This window comes from Panthera leo, chromosome B3 (assembly GCF_018350215.1).
Source record: "Panthera leo isolate Ple1 chromosome B3, P.leo_Ple1_pat1.1, whole genome shotgun sequence".
Classification (NCBI taxonomy): domain Eukaryota; kingdom Metazoa; phylum Chordata; class Mammalia; order Carnivora; family Felidae; genus Panthera; species Panthera leo.
In genome coordinates this window covers 146,709,692-146,728,109 of record NC_056684.1, presented here as the reverse complement: position 1 = coordinate 146,728,109, position 18,418 = coordinate 146,709,692, and the positions used below count along the sequence as shown (strand labels likewise).

The 18,418-nt window shown below is 43.9% G+C and overlaps 1 pseudogene and 1 gene segment (V, D, J or C); both read left to right on the top strand.

Moving 5' to 3' along the window:
• Positions 1-2,997: 2,997 nt before the first annotated feature.
• On the top strand, positions 2,998-11,324 carry LOC122222697. The segment is given in 3 exon segments: positions 2,998-3,103; positions 3,203-3,645; positions 11,166-11,324. Coding segments are annotated over 3 exon segments (648 nt in total).
• Positions 11,325-11,556: 232 nt separating this feature from the next.
• LOC122222696 lies at positions 11,557-12,182 on the top strand (annotated as a pseudogene).
• Positions 12,183-18,418: the final 6,236 nt, after the last annotated feature.

Genomic DNA, 18,418 nt, shown 5'->3' with positions numbered 1-18,418 from the left:
TCTATTTTATTTCCATCATTTTACTTTAGTCTACTATATTATATTCACTTTTTCAAATTATGAAATGATTTTTTTTCTTTTCGTTATCTTTATTCTCTTTTTCATTTCTTTACTTTTTCTTAATTACAGAACAAAAAATTCATATTTATTTTTAATTTTTATTAAAAATATTTTCTTTAATCTTTTCTACTATATTCTTTACTTTTGTGTATATTATTTTCAAATTCTATTTTACTCCCATCTACCCATTTTACTCTACTTCAGTGTATTCATTTTTTCAAATTCTCAAATGATTTATTTGCCCCCTGTTTTTCCCCTAATCTGTCAAACCACTTTCAACACCCAAACAAAACATACCTAGGATCTAGCATTAACTATTAGATTTGTGTGTGTGTGTGTGTTTAATTTAATTTTGATATTTTTGTAATTTTATTGTTTTATTTCAATATTTCTACTTCATTAATTCCTTTTGTCTCTTCAAAATGACAAAACGAAGGAATTCACCCCATAAAAAGACCATGAAGAAACGACAGCCAGGGATTTAACCACCACAGGTACAAGCAAGATGTCTGAACCAGAATTTAGAATCACGATAATTAGAATACTAGCTGGAGTCAAAAATAGATTAGAATCCCTTTCTGAAGAGATAAAAGAAGTAAAAAAATAGCCAGAATCAAATTGAAAATGCTATACCTGAACTGCAATCACAGATGAATGCAGCTGTGGTAAGGATGGATGAGGCAGAACAGAGAATCAGCGATATAGAGGACAAACTTATAGAAAATAATGAAGCAGAAAAAAGAGGGAGATTAAGGCAAAAGAGCATGATTTAAGAATTTGAGAAATCAGTGACTCATTAGAAAGGAACATCAGAATCATAGGAGTCCCAGAAGAGGAAGAAAGAGAAATAGGGGTAGAAGGGTGATGTGAGCCAATCATAGCGGAAAACTTTCCTAATCTGGGGAAAGACACAGACATCAAAATCCAGGAAGCACAGAGGACCCCCATTAGATTCAACAAAAACTGGCCAGCAACAAGGCATATCATAGTCAAATTCACAAAATACTCAGGCAAGGAGAGAATCATGAAAGCAGCAAGGACAAAAAAGTCCCTAACATACAAGGGAAGACAGATAAGTTTGCAGCAGACCTATCCACAGAATCTTTGCAGGCCAGAAAGGAGTGGCGGAGTCTATTCAGTGTGCTGAATTAGAAAAGTATGCAGACAAGAATTCTTTATCCAGGAAGGCTGTCATTCAAAATAGAAGGAGAGATAAAAGTTTCCCAGACAAACAAAAATTAAAAGTTTTTGACCACTAAACCAGCCCTGAAAAAAATTTTAAGGGGGACTCTCTCAGGGGACAAAGGTGGAAAAAAAAAAAATATATATATATATATATGTATGTATATCAAAAGCAAGAAAGATTAGAAAGGACCAGAGAACACCATCAGAAACTCCAGCTCTACACGCATCATCATAGCAATAAACTCATATCTTTCAACACTCACTCTAAACCTCGATGGATTCAATGCCCCAATCAAAAGACACAGGGTAACAGAATGGATAAGAAAACAAGATTCATCTATATGCTGTTCACAAGAGACCCACTTTAGACCTAAAGACACCTTCAGATTGAACATAAGGGGATGGAGAACCATCTATCATGCTAATGGTCAACAAAAGAAAGCCCGAGTAGCCATACTTATATCAGACAACCTAGACTTAAAAATACTGTATCAAGAGATGCAGAAGGGCATTATATCATGATCAAGGGGTCTATAGATGAAGACGACCTAGTAATTGTAAACATTTATGTGCCAAATGGGAGAGCACACAAATATATAAATCAATTAATCACAAACATAAAGAAACTCACCAATAGTAATACCATAATATTAGGAGACTTCAACACCCCACTCATGGCAATGGACAGATCATCTCAACAAAAAATCGACAAGGAAAGAATGGCTTTGAATAACACACTGGACCAGATGGACTTAACAGATATATTCAGAATATTTCATCCTAAAGCATCAGAATATGCATTCTTCTCCAGCGCACATGGAAGGTTCTCCAGAATAGACCATATACTGGGACACATGCAAAATGAAATTTATTAGCTTCTGTAGATCTGTCTTATGTCAATTGAATCCTTAGACCAGACAAAGAACACAGAAGCAAAGAAGGAAAAAGCTTGCTGCTCCTACAAGTTGCAGATGTACCCATAAAAATTAGGTAAGAAAATGAAATAAAGACATGTAAATCAGTAAGAAGAAAATTATTTGTTTGAGAATCACATGAACTTACATATAGTGAAACCTTAGAAACTCCACAAAAAAAGTATCAGAACTAATAAACTCAGGAAAAGTTCAGGATACAAATCAACAAACAAAAATATGTTGTATTTCCATACACCAAAAACATAGTATGTGAAAAAACTAACAACATCACACAATTGAAAATGGCACAAAATGGAGCACCTGTGTGGCTCAATCCGTTAAGTGCCTACTGTTGATTTTGGCTCAGGTTATGATCTCATGGTTCCTGAGTTTAATTCTGAGGAAGGGTCTGCAATGATTGTTTACAGCCTGCTTGGGATTCTCTGTCCCTTTCTCTCTCTCTGATCTCTCTCTCCTTCCCTCTATCTGTCACACAAAAATAAACACACATTAAAATTATATGGCACAAAATAAAGTATTTAGGATTAAATTTCACTAAAAAGTAAAATAGCATACCAAACATGATGTGCTGGGAGAAAGACATGTAAAATGGCAAACACAGATGAAAAGATCACTGTGTTCACAGATTAGAATTATTTATATTATCACCGCGCCTTCTGCAAGAAGTGATCTAGAAGTGCCTCTCAAACACTGGTTTTAAATTTGAAACAAATCTAAGTCTGGAGCCTGATATATAGTCAGAGGATATGCAAATAGGGCCCTCCCTGTGCTGATTAAACCAGTCCAGCTCCAACCCTGCAGCTGGGAGAGGAGCCCCAGCCCCGGGAGTCCCAGGTGTTCCCATTCTGTGATCAGCACAGAACACACACACCTCACCATGGAGTTTGTGCTGGGCTGGGTTTTCCTGGTTACTCTTTTAAAAGGTAATTCATGGTGAACGAGGGACACCGAGTATGTGAGTGGATATGAGTGAGACAGTGGATGTGTGACAGTTTCCTGACCAACATGTCTTGTGTCTGCAGGTGTCCAGTGTGACGTGCAGCTGGTGGAGTCGGGGGGAGACCTGGTGAAGCCTGGCGGGTCCCTGAGACTCACCTGTGTAGCCTCTGGATTCACCTTCAGTAGCTATGCAATGAGCTGGGTCCGCCAGGCTCCAGGAAAGGGGCTGCAGTGGGTCGCAGCAATTAGTGGTAGTGGAAGTAGCACAGGCTACGCAGACTCCGTGAAGGGCCGATTCACCATCTCCAGAGACAACGCCAAGAACACGCTGTATCTGCAGATGAATAGCCTCAAGACCGAGGACACGGCCACATATTACTGTGCAAGAGACACGGTGAGGGGACCTCACTGGGAGCCCAGACACAAACCTCCCTGCAGGAGGGGATCAGCACCACCAGGGGGCGCACACTATGCACAATTTTGCTTTGTGTTCCCAGGAGCAGGTGCAGATGGAGGTTACAGGAAGGTTTCCTGTCAGGGTCTGGGGCTTCCTCTCCACACAAGTTTCTCTAGGGAGCCTCTCTGGTCACAGGATTCTGTGTTTATCTATTAACTCTCTGAATTAGCAACTGTGTTGTCATAGGAAAAGTACCCTAACATGCACAAAGACACAGTTGTTTGCATTGCTTACTCCTGTCACTCAGTATGAGTGAATTGCAGATTTCCTGATGCACAACGGCTGAACCTTTTTTTTATAAAGTATTTTTAACGTTTATTTATTTTTGAGACAGAGAAACAGAGCGTGAACGTGGGAGTGTCGGATAGAGGGAGACACAGAATCTGAAACAGGGCTCCAGGCTCTGAGCTGTCAGCACAGAGCCCGATGCGGGGCTTGAACTCACGGACCGCGAGATCATGACCTGAGCCAAAGTCAGCTGCTTAACCGACTGAGCCACCCAGGAGCCCCAACAGGAGTCCCAGATGCACTCACTGTGCACCCAGGCCTACAGAATCCCCCAGACCCCCATTATCGTCACCCAGCACTTGTCCCAAACAATGTGACACTTCCCTCCTGGCACTTGCTACTCAGGGCTTTAAAACAGCTACAGCTTTATTCAATTCCACTAAAGAAGAGATAATTCATCTCCATGTATTAGTCAGGATTCTCCCGAGGCACAGGGCCCAAAGCACATTGGTTTACATGATTGAATACATTGATAAGCCCCACCTTCCACTCTCACATGCTGGAGACCCAGGAAAACTAGTGGTGTAATTCTCATCTGATTCTGAACTAGTTTCTAGTCTCAGAACGTGAAGAGCTGATGATGTAACTCGCAGAATAAGGCCCAGAGGAGACCAATGTTCCAATTCAAACAGGCACATGGGAAGTAAAACTGAGGTAATTCCTCCTCCCTCTGCATCAGTTTCTATTCAGAACCTTAATGGAATGGGTGATGCCCAGACAGACAGAAACCACGGATAGAAATGCCAGTCTCTTCTGGAACACATCACAGACATCCACAGAAACAGTGGGGAGTCTGGGCACCCATGATGCACTCAAGATGACACATAAAGGTAATCATGACAAGTCAACCTCCTGTAAATGTGCAGTTCAAAGACTGAAGATTTAGAAGTCCATGCCATGACTGGCATGGAGCCCGGTGGGCATAGCTGTGCTTCTGTGGAGAAGGAAGGCAGAGTTGCATAGGGGGCACTGTGGTCTGAAATCCCCTGGGGGACTTGGGGAGAGAGAGTTCCCTTCTCAGGGTGCATTTTGTAAAGGGTGTATTGCCTCTCGTGGGGCAGGAGAGCTGACAGGCACCATTGCACTGCCATTGTCATTTCATAGGTGACTCTGTTGAGAGCAGCTAACTGAACGCTGCCTTCTTGTTGTTCTTCACCATGAACTCCAAGCCCCTAGTGTTCATGCAACTGCCCTTCTGGGATAACTAGCTCCAGGCACAGCACAGCAAGACCCTCTCACAGAGGATCAGTGGGGTCCCAGTCATATTGAGTTCATATAATTTGGACTTTTGAAACCCAGCTAGAGCTCCTGACATAAAACATAAGAGCCCTGTGCCACCAGGTGGGCCAATGGTTTGAACACAGACAGGGTGAAAGCAGGGTTCTGATGGAAGCCTGGGACCCACAGGTACAGATTGTTCTGTGTGAGGGCTTCCTGAACAGGGGAGGCTGGGAACTCCAACTCAAGGGACTAGACAGGGAGCTGATGCCAATATTTCCTCCCACCAATCAGCATGGACAGAATTCAGTGAGCAGCACAGAACCTCCCAGTAGAAGCTGAGCCACTGACACCAAGCTATACCCCCCGTTGCCTTCCTCAGGTGCTTCCTTACTAGAGAAAGAGGGCCTGGAAACCAGATCAGCACCGCACCCCTCCTTCAAAAGATGGCATATACCTCCAAAGGCACCAAGTCTACTGACCATATAGTGAGGCATAGCTTCACTTCTAGGGGAAATAGGAATTAGCCTCTTTTAACAGGCAGAACAAACTCACCTAGTTAAAACTCACAACATTGTGGACAATGTCTAAACACTCATCACTGGAGACAAGGAGAAGCTCTGCAGAGGACTTAGCTGAGGGACAGAGCAGCCAATACACGACAGCACAGTGCACACAGAATATGCAACAAATGCTTCCTAAAGCGTCAAGCCCTCAACAGCAATTGAACACTTCTCAATAAAGACACTATTGTAGAAGCAGAAAACAAAACAGGATTTTCTAAAACACTTAAGAAAGCAGAGTCATAGACATACACCATGATGGTGGAATTCATCCCAAAAGAAATAACGATAAAAGGTCATTGCCAGGGATATTATTAAAGCACGTATAACTAATATGCCTCAAACAGAATTTCTAAAAACTCTCACAAGGAAATAGAATTTTTAAAAACTATCATAAGGATACTTGCTGTGCTTGAGGAAAGCATAGGAGACATGAAAGTAACCCTTACTGCAGATAGAAATGACCTAAAACCTAGTCATGTTGAAATTTTAAATGTTGTAACCAAGATGTTTCAACTCTCCACAGACTAAACCCTACAAATTCGGACCCCTCTGAATGGAGAGTTGTTGAGGCCATAATCTCACATGTGTTCTGACAGGAGCTGTTCCCTCCACTGTCCCTGGCTCTGGCTCTCTCCTGCAGGTGAGGAGGAGTAGGTTAGGAATCCTCCGCTGAAACCATCTGTCTCCTGCACCTGACTCTCCCACAACATGAGGCCCAGACCTTCCCACACTCAGCAGGAAATGAAGTCAGTTGTGCCAGAACAGATCTGCACCTTGGTTTAGGGAATTGCTCCAGCTCCCCCCTGCCCTGGGCAAAACTCTGCAGCTGCAGGTGGGGACAAAATAAGGGCTCAGTTTAGGGGTGAGTGGCAGCTGCACTTCTTTGAGCCTTGCTTGTCCTGGTGGCATGAGACCCCTGCCGTACAAGTCAGGTCTGGGGCGACCAGGCTCCCAGCATCCCTAGTGGACTGTGCCCAGAGCAGAGCTTCCTTCCTGGGAGTGGGGCTGCAAACAATGAGTGAGTCCCACATCTCAGTGGCACCTGCTGGGGCTTGGCCTCAACAGCAAACAGCTTAGGGCCACTGACATCCTGTCCCTCTGGGAAAGAGTCCTCTGAACAGGAGCTGGTCACCAGGAACCCTGGTATTGGTTGCAACAGTCTGGAGGGGAGGTTGCAGCCAGGCTCAGTGGCACATGCCTATAGTCCCAGCTCCTTGCACTGGAGTTTCCATTTGCTGAGCTGGGGTGGGGAAGGAAAGGCACATACCTTAGCTCAAAATTCTAGCTTTGCCGTCTGTCAGTATATTTTCTGGAATAAATGTTTCTTCATGGGCTGTATGCCAAGAAGGCCATTTAAAGACACTGAAAATACATCATTTGAGATTTTATTCATATTCCACATAGTAAACATTCAATGTAGTATTACTTTCAGGTGTAAAATATAGTGATTCAACATTTCCATACAACACCCAGTGCTCATTATGAGTGCGGCCCTCCAACCCCATCACCTACTTCCCCAAACCTCCTCCCACTTTCTTCTGGTAACCATAAGTTTGTTTTGTATAGGTAAGAATCTGTTTTGTTGGGTTTATATGTTCCATGGGTTAAGCCTAAGACTCTTGATTTGGGTTCCTGTCTTGATTTCATGGATCCTGAGATCAAGCCCCATTTTGGTTTCTGCACTGACAGCAAAGAGACTGCTTGGGATTCTCCTTCCCGCTTCCTCTGCCCCTCCCCCCATTCTATCTCAACATAAATTTTAAAACATTGAAAAACGTTTATTTCTTGGTGTAGATCTTCTCTCTTCTTTGTCCCATTTCCCATTTGAAGTTTCTTAAATTCTACATATGAATGAAAGCATATATTTGTCTTTCTCTCACTTGTTTCAGTTAGCATAATACTCTCTAGCTCCATCCATATCATTACAAATAGCAAATGTCATTCCTTTCAGGGCTGATAAACATTCCAGTGTATGAGTATGAGTGTGTGTGTGTGTGTGTGTCTGTGTGTGTGTGTGTGTGTGTAGATATACCACATACACTTTACCCATTTATGAGTCAATGCTTACTTGGACTGTTTCCATAGCTGGGCTGTTTTTGATAGGGCTGCTATAAACATAGAGTTGCAATCCCCTTTAAATTAGTATTTTTGTTTCCTTTGGGTAAATACCTAGCAGTTCAATTGATCAATCATAAGGTAGTTATATTTTTAGCATTTTGAGGAATGCCCATGCTGTTTTCCAGACAAGCTGCACCAGTTTCCATTCCCACAAGCAGTGCAAAAGTGTTCCTCTTTCTCTGTATCCTCACAAACACCTGTTGTTCCTTGTGTAGTTGAGTTTAGTCATTCTGACAGGAGTGAGTTGATATTTCATTGTAGTTTTGATTTATATTTCCCTGATGATGAGTGATGTTGAGCATCATTTCATGTGTTTATTGGCCATCTGTATGTTGCATTTTGGAAAGTCTATTCATGCCTTCTGCTCATTTTTTAATAGGATTATTCAGTTTTGGAGTTGGATTTTATACTATATATAGAAAACCTAAAAAACTCCACCAAAAAAAAAAACCCACTAGAACTGATACAATAAACCAGTAAAGCTGCAGCATACAAAATCAACATACAGAAATTTGTGCATTTCGATACAACAATAATGAAGCAGGAGAAAGAGAAATCAAGGAATTTATCCCATTTACAATTACACCAAAAAACATAAGATACCTAGAAATAACCCTCCCTAAAGAGTTACAAGAGCTTTACTCTGAAAAACCTGGGACATTTATGGTACCAATTGAAGAAGACACAAAGAAATGGAAAAATATTCCATGCACATGGATTAAAACAAAAAACATTGTTAAAATGTTGATACTACCCAAAGCAATCTAGACATTCAATGCAAATAATTCAATGCAAATATCCCTGTCAAATAATACAAGCATTCCTCACAGACCTAAAACAAATAATTCTAAAATTATCATGGAACCACAAAAGACCTTGAACACCCAAAGCGAGCCTAAAAAAGGAAAAAATGGAGGCATCACAATTCTGGATTTCAAGCTATGTTACAATGCTGTAGTCATCAAGACAGTATGCTCCTGGCACAAAAAGAGACACATAGATTAATGGAACAGAGTAGAAAACCCATAAATGGTCAACTAATCTTCAACAAAACAGGAAACAGTATCAAATGGAAAAATGACAGTCCCTTCAACAAATGGTGTTGGGAAAACTGGACAGTAACAGGAAACTCTAATGGAACCAGACCACTTTCTTACAATATACACAAAAACAAATTCAAAATGGATGAAAGACCTAAATGTGAGACAGGAAACCATCAAAATCCTAGAGGAAAACACAGGCACCAAACTCTTTGAGCACGGTCAGAACAACTTCTTACTGGACATGTCCCAGATGCAAGGGAAACAAAAGCAAAAATGAACTATTGGGACCTCAAGATAAACAGCTTCTGTACAGCAAAGACACAATCAACAAAACTAAAAGGCAACTGACAAAATAGAAGATATTTGCAAAAGGCATATCAGATAAAGGCTTAGTATCCAAAATCTATAAAGAACTTCTCAATCTCGACACTGAAAAAAACAAATAATCTGGTGAAGAAATTGTCAGAAGACATGAATAGACATTTTTCAAAGAAGACTTCCAGATGGCGAAAAGACACGTGTAATGAAGCTCATTGTCACTCCTCGGCAGGGACATACATCAAAACCACAATGAGATAACACCTACACCTGTCAGGATGGCTAAAATTAACATGGTGGGAATGCAAACTGGTGCAGCAATTCTGGAAAATAGTGTGGAGATTCCAGAAAAAAATTAAAAATAGAACTATCCTGTGATCGAGCAATTGTTTTACTAGGATTTATCCAAAGGATACCAAAATGCTGATTCGAAGGGGCACATGGACCCCAATGTTTACAGCAGCCCTATCAACAATAAGCAAATTGTGGGAGAGCCCAAATATCCATCAGAAGATGAATGCATAAAGAAGAGGTGGTAAATATATACAATGGAATATTACTCAGCCATCAAAAAGAATGAAATCTTGTCATTTACAACAATGTGGGTGGAACAACAACGTATTAACCTAAGCGAAATAAGTCACTAAGAAAAAGTCAAATATCATATGATTTCATTCATATGTGGAATATAAGAAACACAACATAGGAGAAGGCAACATAAAATAAGATAAAAACAGAGAATAGGAAACTGGAAGAGACTCTTAAATACAGAGAACAAACCAAGGGGAGGGGGGTAAGGTGGGCTAAAAGGGAGGTGGGATTAAGAAGGGCACTTGTTGAAATGAGAACTGTGTGTTATATGTACGTGATGAATCACTAAATTCTACACTTGAAATCAATACTACACTGTAGGTTAACACACTTAAATTTAAATTAAAAATATTACAAGAAAATTAAATACATACATATATGAACTCTTGGGAGTACCTCAAAATAGCAAGCTTCTGCACAGTGAAGGAAACAATAAACAAAACTAAAAGGCAACCTATGGAATGGAAGAACATATTTATAAATGGCATATATTCAGGGTTAGGATCCAAAGTATGTAAATTTTTTAAAATTATTTTCACTTATCAGTACAGAGTGTGTGTCCATGCATACTTTGTGTGAGAAGCAAAACTCGTGTTTTGCGGTAAGATCTCACTGAAACTGAGATCCACCCTCTTCACTAAATTTTAACTGTACAGTACAATATTGTTAACTACACATGTAATGTTGTGGAGAAGACCTCTAGAAATTAGTCGTCTTGCATAACAGAAAATCACACCCCTTGATATCTAACCCTCATTGCGCCTCGCTGCCAGCCCCTGGCAACTGCCACTCCACTCTCTGTTTTCTTGTTATCAAAACCCAAATTCAGCTGCCTGTTGCTGGAAAGGTCAACGTTCAAAGTTTTAGTTTTGGTAGGAAAGGAATTTGAGCCTTATGCACAAGGCCAGCCACTGGTGAGAATGCAGACTCCTGTCCAAAAGCCAACTCTGAGGTTTCTCCCTGACGCAGGGGGTTTTAAAGGAGAGCATATTTAATCAAACAAGGGGGTTCCATGGTTGATAACATGTTTTGATCATGTGCAGACTCCATGGTGCAAGCTGCCAAAGTTACCTCCACTCCCTGGCATCTCCAGCTGAGGAGGGAACCACACATGCATGGGAGGAGACTGCCAGAGGCCAGGAAAGAACCCCAATAAGGGATTAGAGCGGAAAACCCCGGGGACTCACACATGGTCAGCAGTACTTTCTGTTCTCCCAAGCTGGCATAAAAAAAATACTAAAATACAACCTTGTACTTCACCAATCATGACACAGAATACTGGGAAATGTTTCCTCAGTAAACTCAGAGGAAGCTTCAAACCAAAAACCAAAGGATCAAATGGCTTGAAAACTAAAGTCTAACCAGAATGAGACATGAAAAACGACAAAGCTATTTTTTTAGTCACCTATAAAGGTAAAATTGACAATGTCCACCTCCACATCCCAAGGAAGTAGGAAGCATTGGTCTCCATAATGAGGAAAAGCAGTCGTCCATAGAAAGTGACCCAGCAGTACCACAGGACATGGAATTGGTAGAGAAGTTCAGGGTGTTAAATTTTCATATCCCATATTCACTAGCTGGAGGAAAGATGGAATGTGTTGAATAGAACCATGTCTCTGGGTCCAAGTCCTTTCTATGTCCATGTGAGCACGCTTGAACTGGCTCACCTGCTTCTCCCACATCCACCCCAGCTGAACTGTTGTGCAGGGTCACACAATGCCACACCCTGGGACTGTTAATTACCCCACAAGTGGATCCCAGGTGCAGGGGGCTGGCCACCCGGTACAGCCCTCTGTTCTGTCAGATGGCCTAGACCTCACTTTGCTGAGGATCCTCCACTTATCCACTCTCACTGGCAGATGTCCCTGAGCAGGGGCATGAGGGTGGCAGAGGGCCAGGTCACCTTGAGGGCACCCCTCTTGCAGTTTGCATTCTGGGCAGTGCTGGCTCCTGTCCAGGGTTCTCAAGGTCGTCCCTCATGGCGCTACATCTCCTTGAGGTGGTAATTACAAAGAAGGAGCTGCACAATGGCAAGGGCATTCAGATGACTGGTTGGCTGTCCTGTAGCCTGTGTTTTGGGACAAAAGAAACGTTATCCACATGTGGCCAAGGAAACCCTTTAGGTCCAGACATCTGCTGATGATCACTCAGGATGATCAGGGAGACTTGCAAATGGACTTACCCCCTCCATGCCTCCAGACTGTTACTACCTCGGCTACCTGGAGGAGATTCCTCTTTCCATGGTCACCATGGACACGTGCTATCAGGGCCTTGAAGGTATCATGAAGTTGGATGACCTTGCCTATGAAATCAGACACATCAGCGATTCCCAACATTTGAACACATTGTTTCTCAGATAGTGGCAGACACCAATGCAATGGGACCTACTTATAACCTGGGATATAAGGAGCATAGGGACCCCTGTTCCTCAAGCAAATGTCAGTACAGTCCTCAGGATCTCTAGTAAGTTGTAGTCATCCCATCACGGAATTTTGCTCTCAGTTCCAAAACAATATATAGTGTGTTCAACCACGGGTCAAAAGGTGCCCAATTCCTAATAAGGCTAGTTAGCTTAATTGACTCATTGTTTCATGGGATTCATGTAAGTTACTATATTGGTTTCATGATAATTTATAATGAGAGAGATCCAGCTAACATGGGCAAATATGTGTTGCATCAGAGTCCTTTTTTTCGATACTATGAGTCCAAGGGTTTTCGAATTCTTAAACCACATTCATCCTTAGTTGCGATTCGAAATGGATCCCATGAAGTTAATTTCAATCCAGTTGTATGTAGTATATGCCATCCACAAAGCCCCATCGTGATGGGTTATTTAGGCAGATATTATTTACTCTTGTCTGTCATAGCAACACATCAGATTGCAAAAAATATTGGTTTGTGGGTTGACACGGATGAATATGCTTGCCAGAAAAGGTCCAACTGCATTAGGACCCAATTCCCTTGTATACCTGAAGCTTTCAGGAAGTGTTTCTTCATTCACATACAGCACAAAATGAGTGGCAGATTAGGCAAGTGCCTCTTCAACATCTAAACGGTGCATTGAAATAAAAGCCTGACCCACAATCATTTCGGAAACTACTTAGCTGACCCAGGCAAGCATTGTGACTGCAGCTCCTTAGAGCAGTTCTATAGCAATCTATGCTGTATGAGTGATTGTATTTTAACCCCTCGGGACAAATGTAATACAGGCAGATGCTATACAAACTGCACCGATTTCGATGCTGGGACACTTGGCAGGCCAATCCAAAATATATGTGATCTTCCAGAGTCCTGCCGTGGGGTGTCCTTGTCGGGCCCTGATGACTTCCATATGCAAGATGGAACCCCGTGCACTGAAGCGGGCTGCTGCTATCATGGGAACTGCACTCACTGCATTATGCACTGTCAAGAAATCTTTGCAAAAATTCTGGAAAGGTGAAGATGTCTGCTAGACCATAAATCAAAAAAGCAGCCAACATGGACACTGCAGAAGACCCCGGGGAATTCAACACTGAACCCTGTTCCCACACAGACGTGCCGTGTGGAAGGCTGCAGTTGTCACACATCTCCTTCAGCTGCAAGAACATGTTGGATTCCATCCGTCTGAGATCTCAGGGTTCTAGTGTTTGCGGCTGGGTTCATTTCATAGCACAACTGATATTGGTCATGTGAGAACTGGTATCCCCTAAGCTTCTGGAAAGCTCTGTCAGGACACCTACTGCACTGGCAGTGTGGCTCAGCTGAATTATGACTGTATCCCGGAGAATTGCAGTCACAGAGGGTCGTGTGACAATAACAGGAACTGCCATTGCCACATAAGCCGGGATCCTCCATGGTGCACTGGACGAGGCACTGGTGGGAGCACAGGCAGTGGACCCCTCCAAGAAGAATGCGGCCAGTGAGGCAAAGTCATGAATCCCTGTTATATCTCAGAGCGGTTTTTGGTCCCATTTAAGCCATAATAGCTGCATTCCTTGTGGTGTCGCCACAAATGTCAAATTATCAACCCCGAGAAAGTTAAGGGACTGATTGTTGCTGACGACACTCCATAATTAGCCTCCTGACTGCTGAACAACTATAGGCAATCCAACTGGCACATGTGTGAAAATACAGTAATGAGGCTGCAGAGCTGACATCCACGTTTCGGGGGTCTGCAGGAGACACAGGGGTCCACAGGCACATCACGGCTCTGACACACATCTCTCATGGCTCACTGACCAGAACGCTGAATTAAAACTTAAACACTGCATGCTTGTGGCCTCTACGTACATATCTAAGCTTCCAAGAGCCCAAACTGAGCCCGAGATTATGTGCAGAGGATCTGAGTCAGCATCTGGGTCTTGAACTGAGGTATATGCTTCCAGAATTAAGAGACGTTCACACAAGCTCTTTCCAGGACAAATTAATTAGTTGTCTCCAAAACTGTGCTGTTGCAAACTGAACATTTTCTCATTCTCAGGTAATCTGTCTTCCCCCAGTCCCAATGTGGGTTCAGGATAATGGAGGGCTACCACCCACCCACACTGCCTGTTCCACACTGGGGTGTCTGTGGGCTGTGAGGGAATGGGACTGGCATTAGGTTCCACCTAGCACAAGCTGTGCCTCCCTGGAGAGCAAATTTCCAAATGTGGGAGACTGAGACCATGAGATTTAAAGGAGCACCAAATGAAATGAATCAGAAAGGCAGGCACAAGTGCCTATGGATGACCTGGCACCCAGTTGGAGCCCGATAAATGTGAATCCCTGCTCTCTTTCTCTTGCCCACCTTTCAGTGAGTTTAAACTTAGATAAGGATCTGCCTAGGATTCCCACTGGTTTTCTGACAGCCTTCTCGAATAACCACACAGAGGTGAGCCTGTGAAAAGTTAGGGACTTCAGCCCCATCCATTCCCAAGTAATCAGGTACTTGCTACCCTGTTTTCTATGTCCTGATCACTGGGATTGTGGGAAGGAGGTCTGCCCTTCCCAAGGTCCTTGTGTACCCTTGCTTCTGGGCCCTGTGAGTCATAAATCCTGTGCCTCCATTTCCTTTGTTGGGGGTGCACTGAAATGCCACCTTGAGTCAGGAGGGCCCCATGCATCTCAGGTATCCAAAGCCAGAGCTCAGATGCCTAGGGAGCCACCTGTCCACCCCCTGAGCAATGGCTCTTGCCTAATCCTTCAGCAGGATACAGTCTACATGTTCTTAATTCTGTACAACAGCTGGGGTCCCCAACACATTTGTCCCCAGGGATGGGATTGGGGGCCTAGGTGGTGCCCTCCAACAATGTGTTAGCACTGAAAATGGCTCACTCGTTTCTCACTCCCACATCTCAGCTGCTCTGGGAAGGAGCTGGAGCTTGCTGGTGGTCTGTAGCTTTGCTTTGGGCTGATGCCAGGTGTTGCCAGAAACCCCCACCCTAAGTTACCAGTGCCATAAAAGGTCAGACTTCCTGCAGAGACCAACAATCAGGCACCATCCTGGGGTTCTAGAGGTGTGTATTTCCTACTCATCTCCAAGTGAGATATTGCTGGACACCGAAGACCATATGCCTAGATTAGTGTCGAAGAAGACGCCAGCTGCTGGGTCCACTGTGTTGCAGCCAGTACCCTGGTGTTGTGTTTGCTTAGCCATGCCTACCTAGTGACAGAGGCAACTCGACCAGGAGCATCATGTCTCCCTGGGTGGAGGACATGGTCAAGGCAACCTCCCCCTACTGGCTGTATTCCTCACTGCTGTTGACAATCGCTCCCTATTTGACAGGTGTTGTGGGGGACACCTCAGTGTGGGGGGCCTCAGCACACGTGTCTGGGAAGAGCTAACTTCTATCCCAGGTCCTCCCTGTTAAGACCACTACACCAACATATCCTCGGACCAGTGTGAAAGAGAGAAATGGTGACAGGCACTACACCCTCATGAAAATGCAAGGTTTCCTGGAATCATTTGTCCAAAGGGAGGGAGACAAGGATATTGATTGGCTCTACTGGGTCTTCAAATTGGCGTCAAGCTGTTGCTTGAAACACTTGACATACTACAGCTGTCTGGATTGGTCCTAGTGCCGCAGATTCATAAATCACTGAAAAGATCAAGGTATCAACGGACTGTTTACTTAGAGACAAACTACGGACCCTCCAGTCTTTTCACTGTATCAAAAGGCTATGACAATCACCCCAAGGCACATGGCAAGAGACACACACCAAGGAAAAAGGGGAGGGCTCTGAGGAAGAGGCTCCCTAGGGCCCCAGAGTCCACAGAGGTAGGAAGAAAGAAGCTCTGATTCTCCGGACTTGGATTTTTATGGCACGACAGCACAGGCCCACTGGGAGAGGTCAAGCCCAGGTGATGCAATCCAACTCTAAGATCGAATGGGGACAATTCAATGGGTGTGGGATTTGGGTTTTGTTTTGCTTTGTTTTGTTTTTCCCTTATGTCATGCGCCCATGAGCCCTTGTCCATTTCCACCTGGAGGAGAGGCACTTGACAACAGAATCTAAGGAGTTCTTCTTGAAGGACCACTCTGATCTTAAGCCTTGTGCCAATACAATTCATGGAAATACCAGCTTTAGTGTAGCAGGCATTAGCATGCATGCCATAGTCAGATGTGAAAAGGAGAATTTTCAAGAAGCCCAAGACTTCTTTGCTGCAAATGCTGATGGGATCACCACCTCCATAGATAGGAGCCTACAGGAGGGTCCCAGCAGTGCCCCACCAAGGGGTGGAACTTCAACCCAGATCTCTTGCTCTAGACATGATGCCCACACTTCTCTTTATGCACAGCTCTGAGAAGAGGGGTCCCTAGTGACTTAATCTCAGGACAGCCTGAACACAAGTCAGAAACTTTGATCAGACTCTTTGGGATCTTCGAGAGAATGCTGTTCCTACCCTTCGGGTGGGTGCCATCACTTCTCTGGACATGACAGCCCTGATAGTGGGGTGCTGGGATCCCAGTGGGTAGGGAGATGCCAGGGCCCCTGCCTAGGGACCCGGAGGTTTGTGGTGTATGTCCTTCCTCCTGGGACAATTGCCTATATACTTCTATAATTACCGTGTAGGACACAGACACAGACAACACTTTATTTCTCTCATTGACCCTGAAGCCAAGGTACAGTGCTTCCCAGGAACCCCTCCAAATATAAGTGTGGTGCCCTTTAGCTTACAAGGTACAAAGGGAGGGATAGTAGAAGGGTCTCAACATCCCTTTAATGTCACTATTGGAAGAATCTTTACTGAATCCCTTTTAGCAATGATGGCCCCTTTGACCCTGCATTGTCTTGTTAATGATGTGGATGCCCTCACATGCCATCAAGGCCAGTGGGAACAAACCCAGTGCCTGGCTTTCCTGGGGGGAACTACATATCAGGAGTCTGTAGGACTGCATATTGCACCCCCCTACATCCAATTAAGACAGTATATGCACATCAATATTGTGTGCAATAGAGGACAGAGTAATTGCACCCCATTATTCAAGATTTGCTGAAGGAGCGGGGACATTAAACACACCATTTCTCCTTTCAGTCTGCCCACTTGACGGGCATTAAATCCCCCTCCTAACAGGTGGCGCTTTACAGTTGACTACCGAAATGTAAACTCCCAGCTGTCCATAAGATGGCTCAGATTCCCAACTGTCTAGGCAGTTGAGGGTATCTCAAGGGCCACAGGGGACACTCTGTCATGACTGAGCTAGCCAGTATGTCCCATTCAGCATCGATGACCAAGGAGTCCCAGCCACAGTCTGCTCTCAACCTGTACATCTCTACCCTGCGGCCTTGGGAATTCCTAACAGGCCAAAGAGTGCCAAGATGTTAGCCTGACCAGCTCATGTAGAGCCTGTCATGAGTTCCCACTGGTCTGGGCAATTGAGGGTCACTGTCACTGGTCAATTATCATACATTCCTGAAAGTTTGTGAGACATGGGAGGCCTGCAGTCCTTCAGCAGCTATAAGGTGGGTTTTGTCACCTGACTGAGCTACTCCAGATTTTCGGTCTACTTTCATATGACTTGTGCTGTTAGGCAGCCTTAGCTGGAAGTGGCTGAGCTATGCCACTTGATGCACAGGTAGTCTGAGTGCCAATGAAACATTTTGGGATCTAGAAAGTGTTTGTGCCATGGGGGTTATGCTGGAGTACCTAGTGTCCATCTGGCACCAGACTGCCTTGCTATGTCACCGAGAGAGAGAACCTAGCACCATGACTGTCTTCATACAAAGGGAAATATTCTCTCCCAATACTTCACCTGAGCAAAGGACCATCCTGAAGCTTCCATCAAAGTTGTGGTCCCAATCAATGCAGTGGAAGGAAATGCAGAGAGACATTGTTGTTCTGGTTGTGGATACCACACCCTTCCATTTGTCCATCCACATGGTGCATTCACCTGCTTACATTGGCAGGAAATAACACTACTTTGGGTGCTTACTTGCTATCCTGATGACAAAACAATTGACAATCAGACTGATTACTTACTGTAGACGGGACTTGGAAAACTGGTGTAAGGGTCTGTGTCTGACCTGCTGAGATAACTACGCAGGTGAATGGGGCAGATGCAGTCTGAAGACAGACAGTCATAGAGGTTCAGAGGGAGAGCAGGAAATGTAGTGAGTCTTTTAATAGTGGGGGAAAGGGTAGGCTCCATTTTAAAAAGTTTTTTTTTTTTTTCCTGACAGGAAAGAGCCAGAAAATAAAACTAGGTGGAAATGCAGTTTTTTGATCCGTGACCTACTATG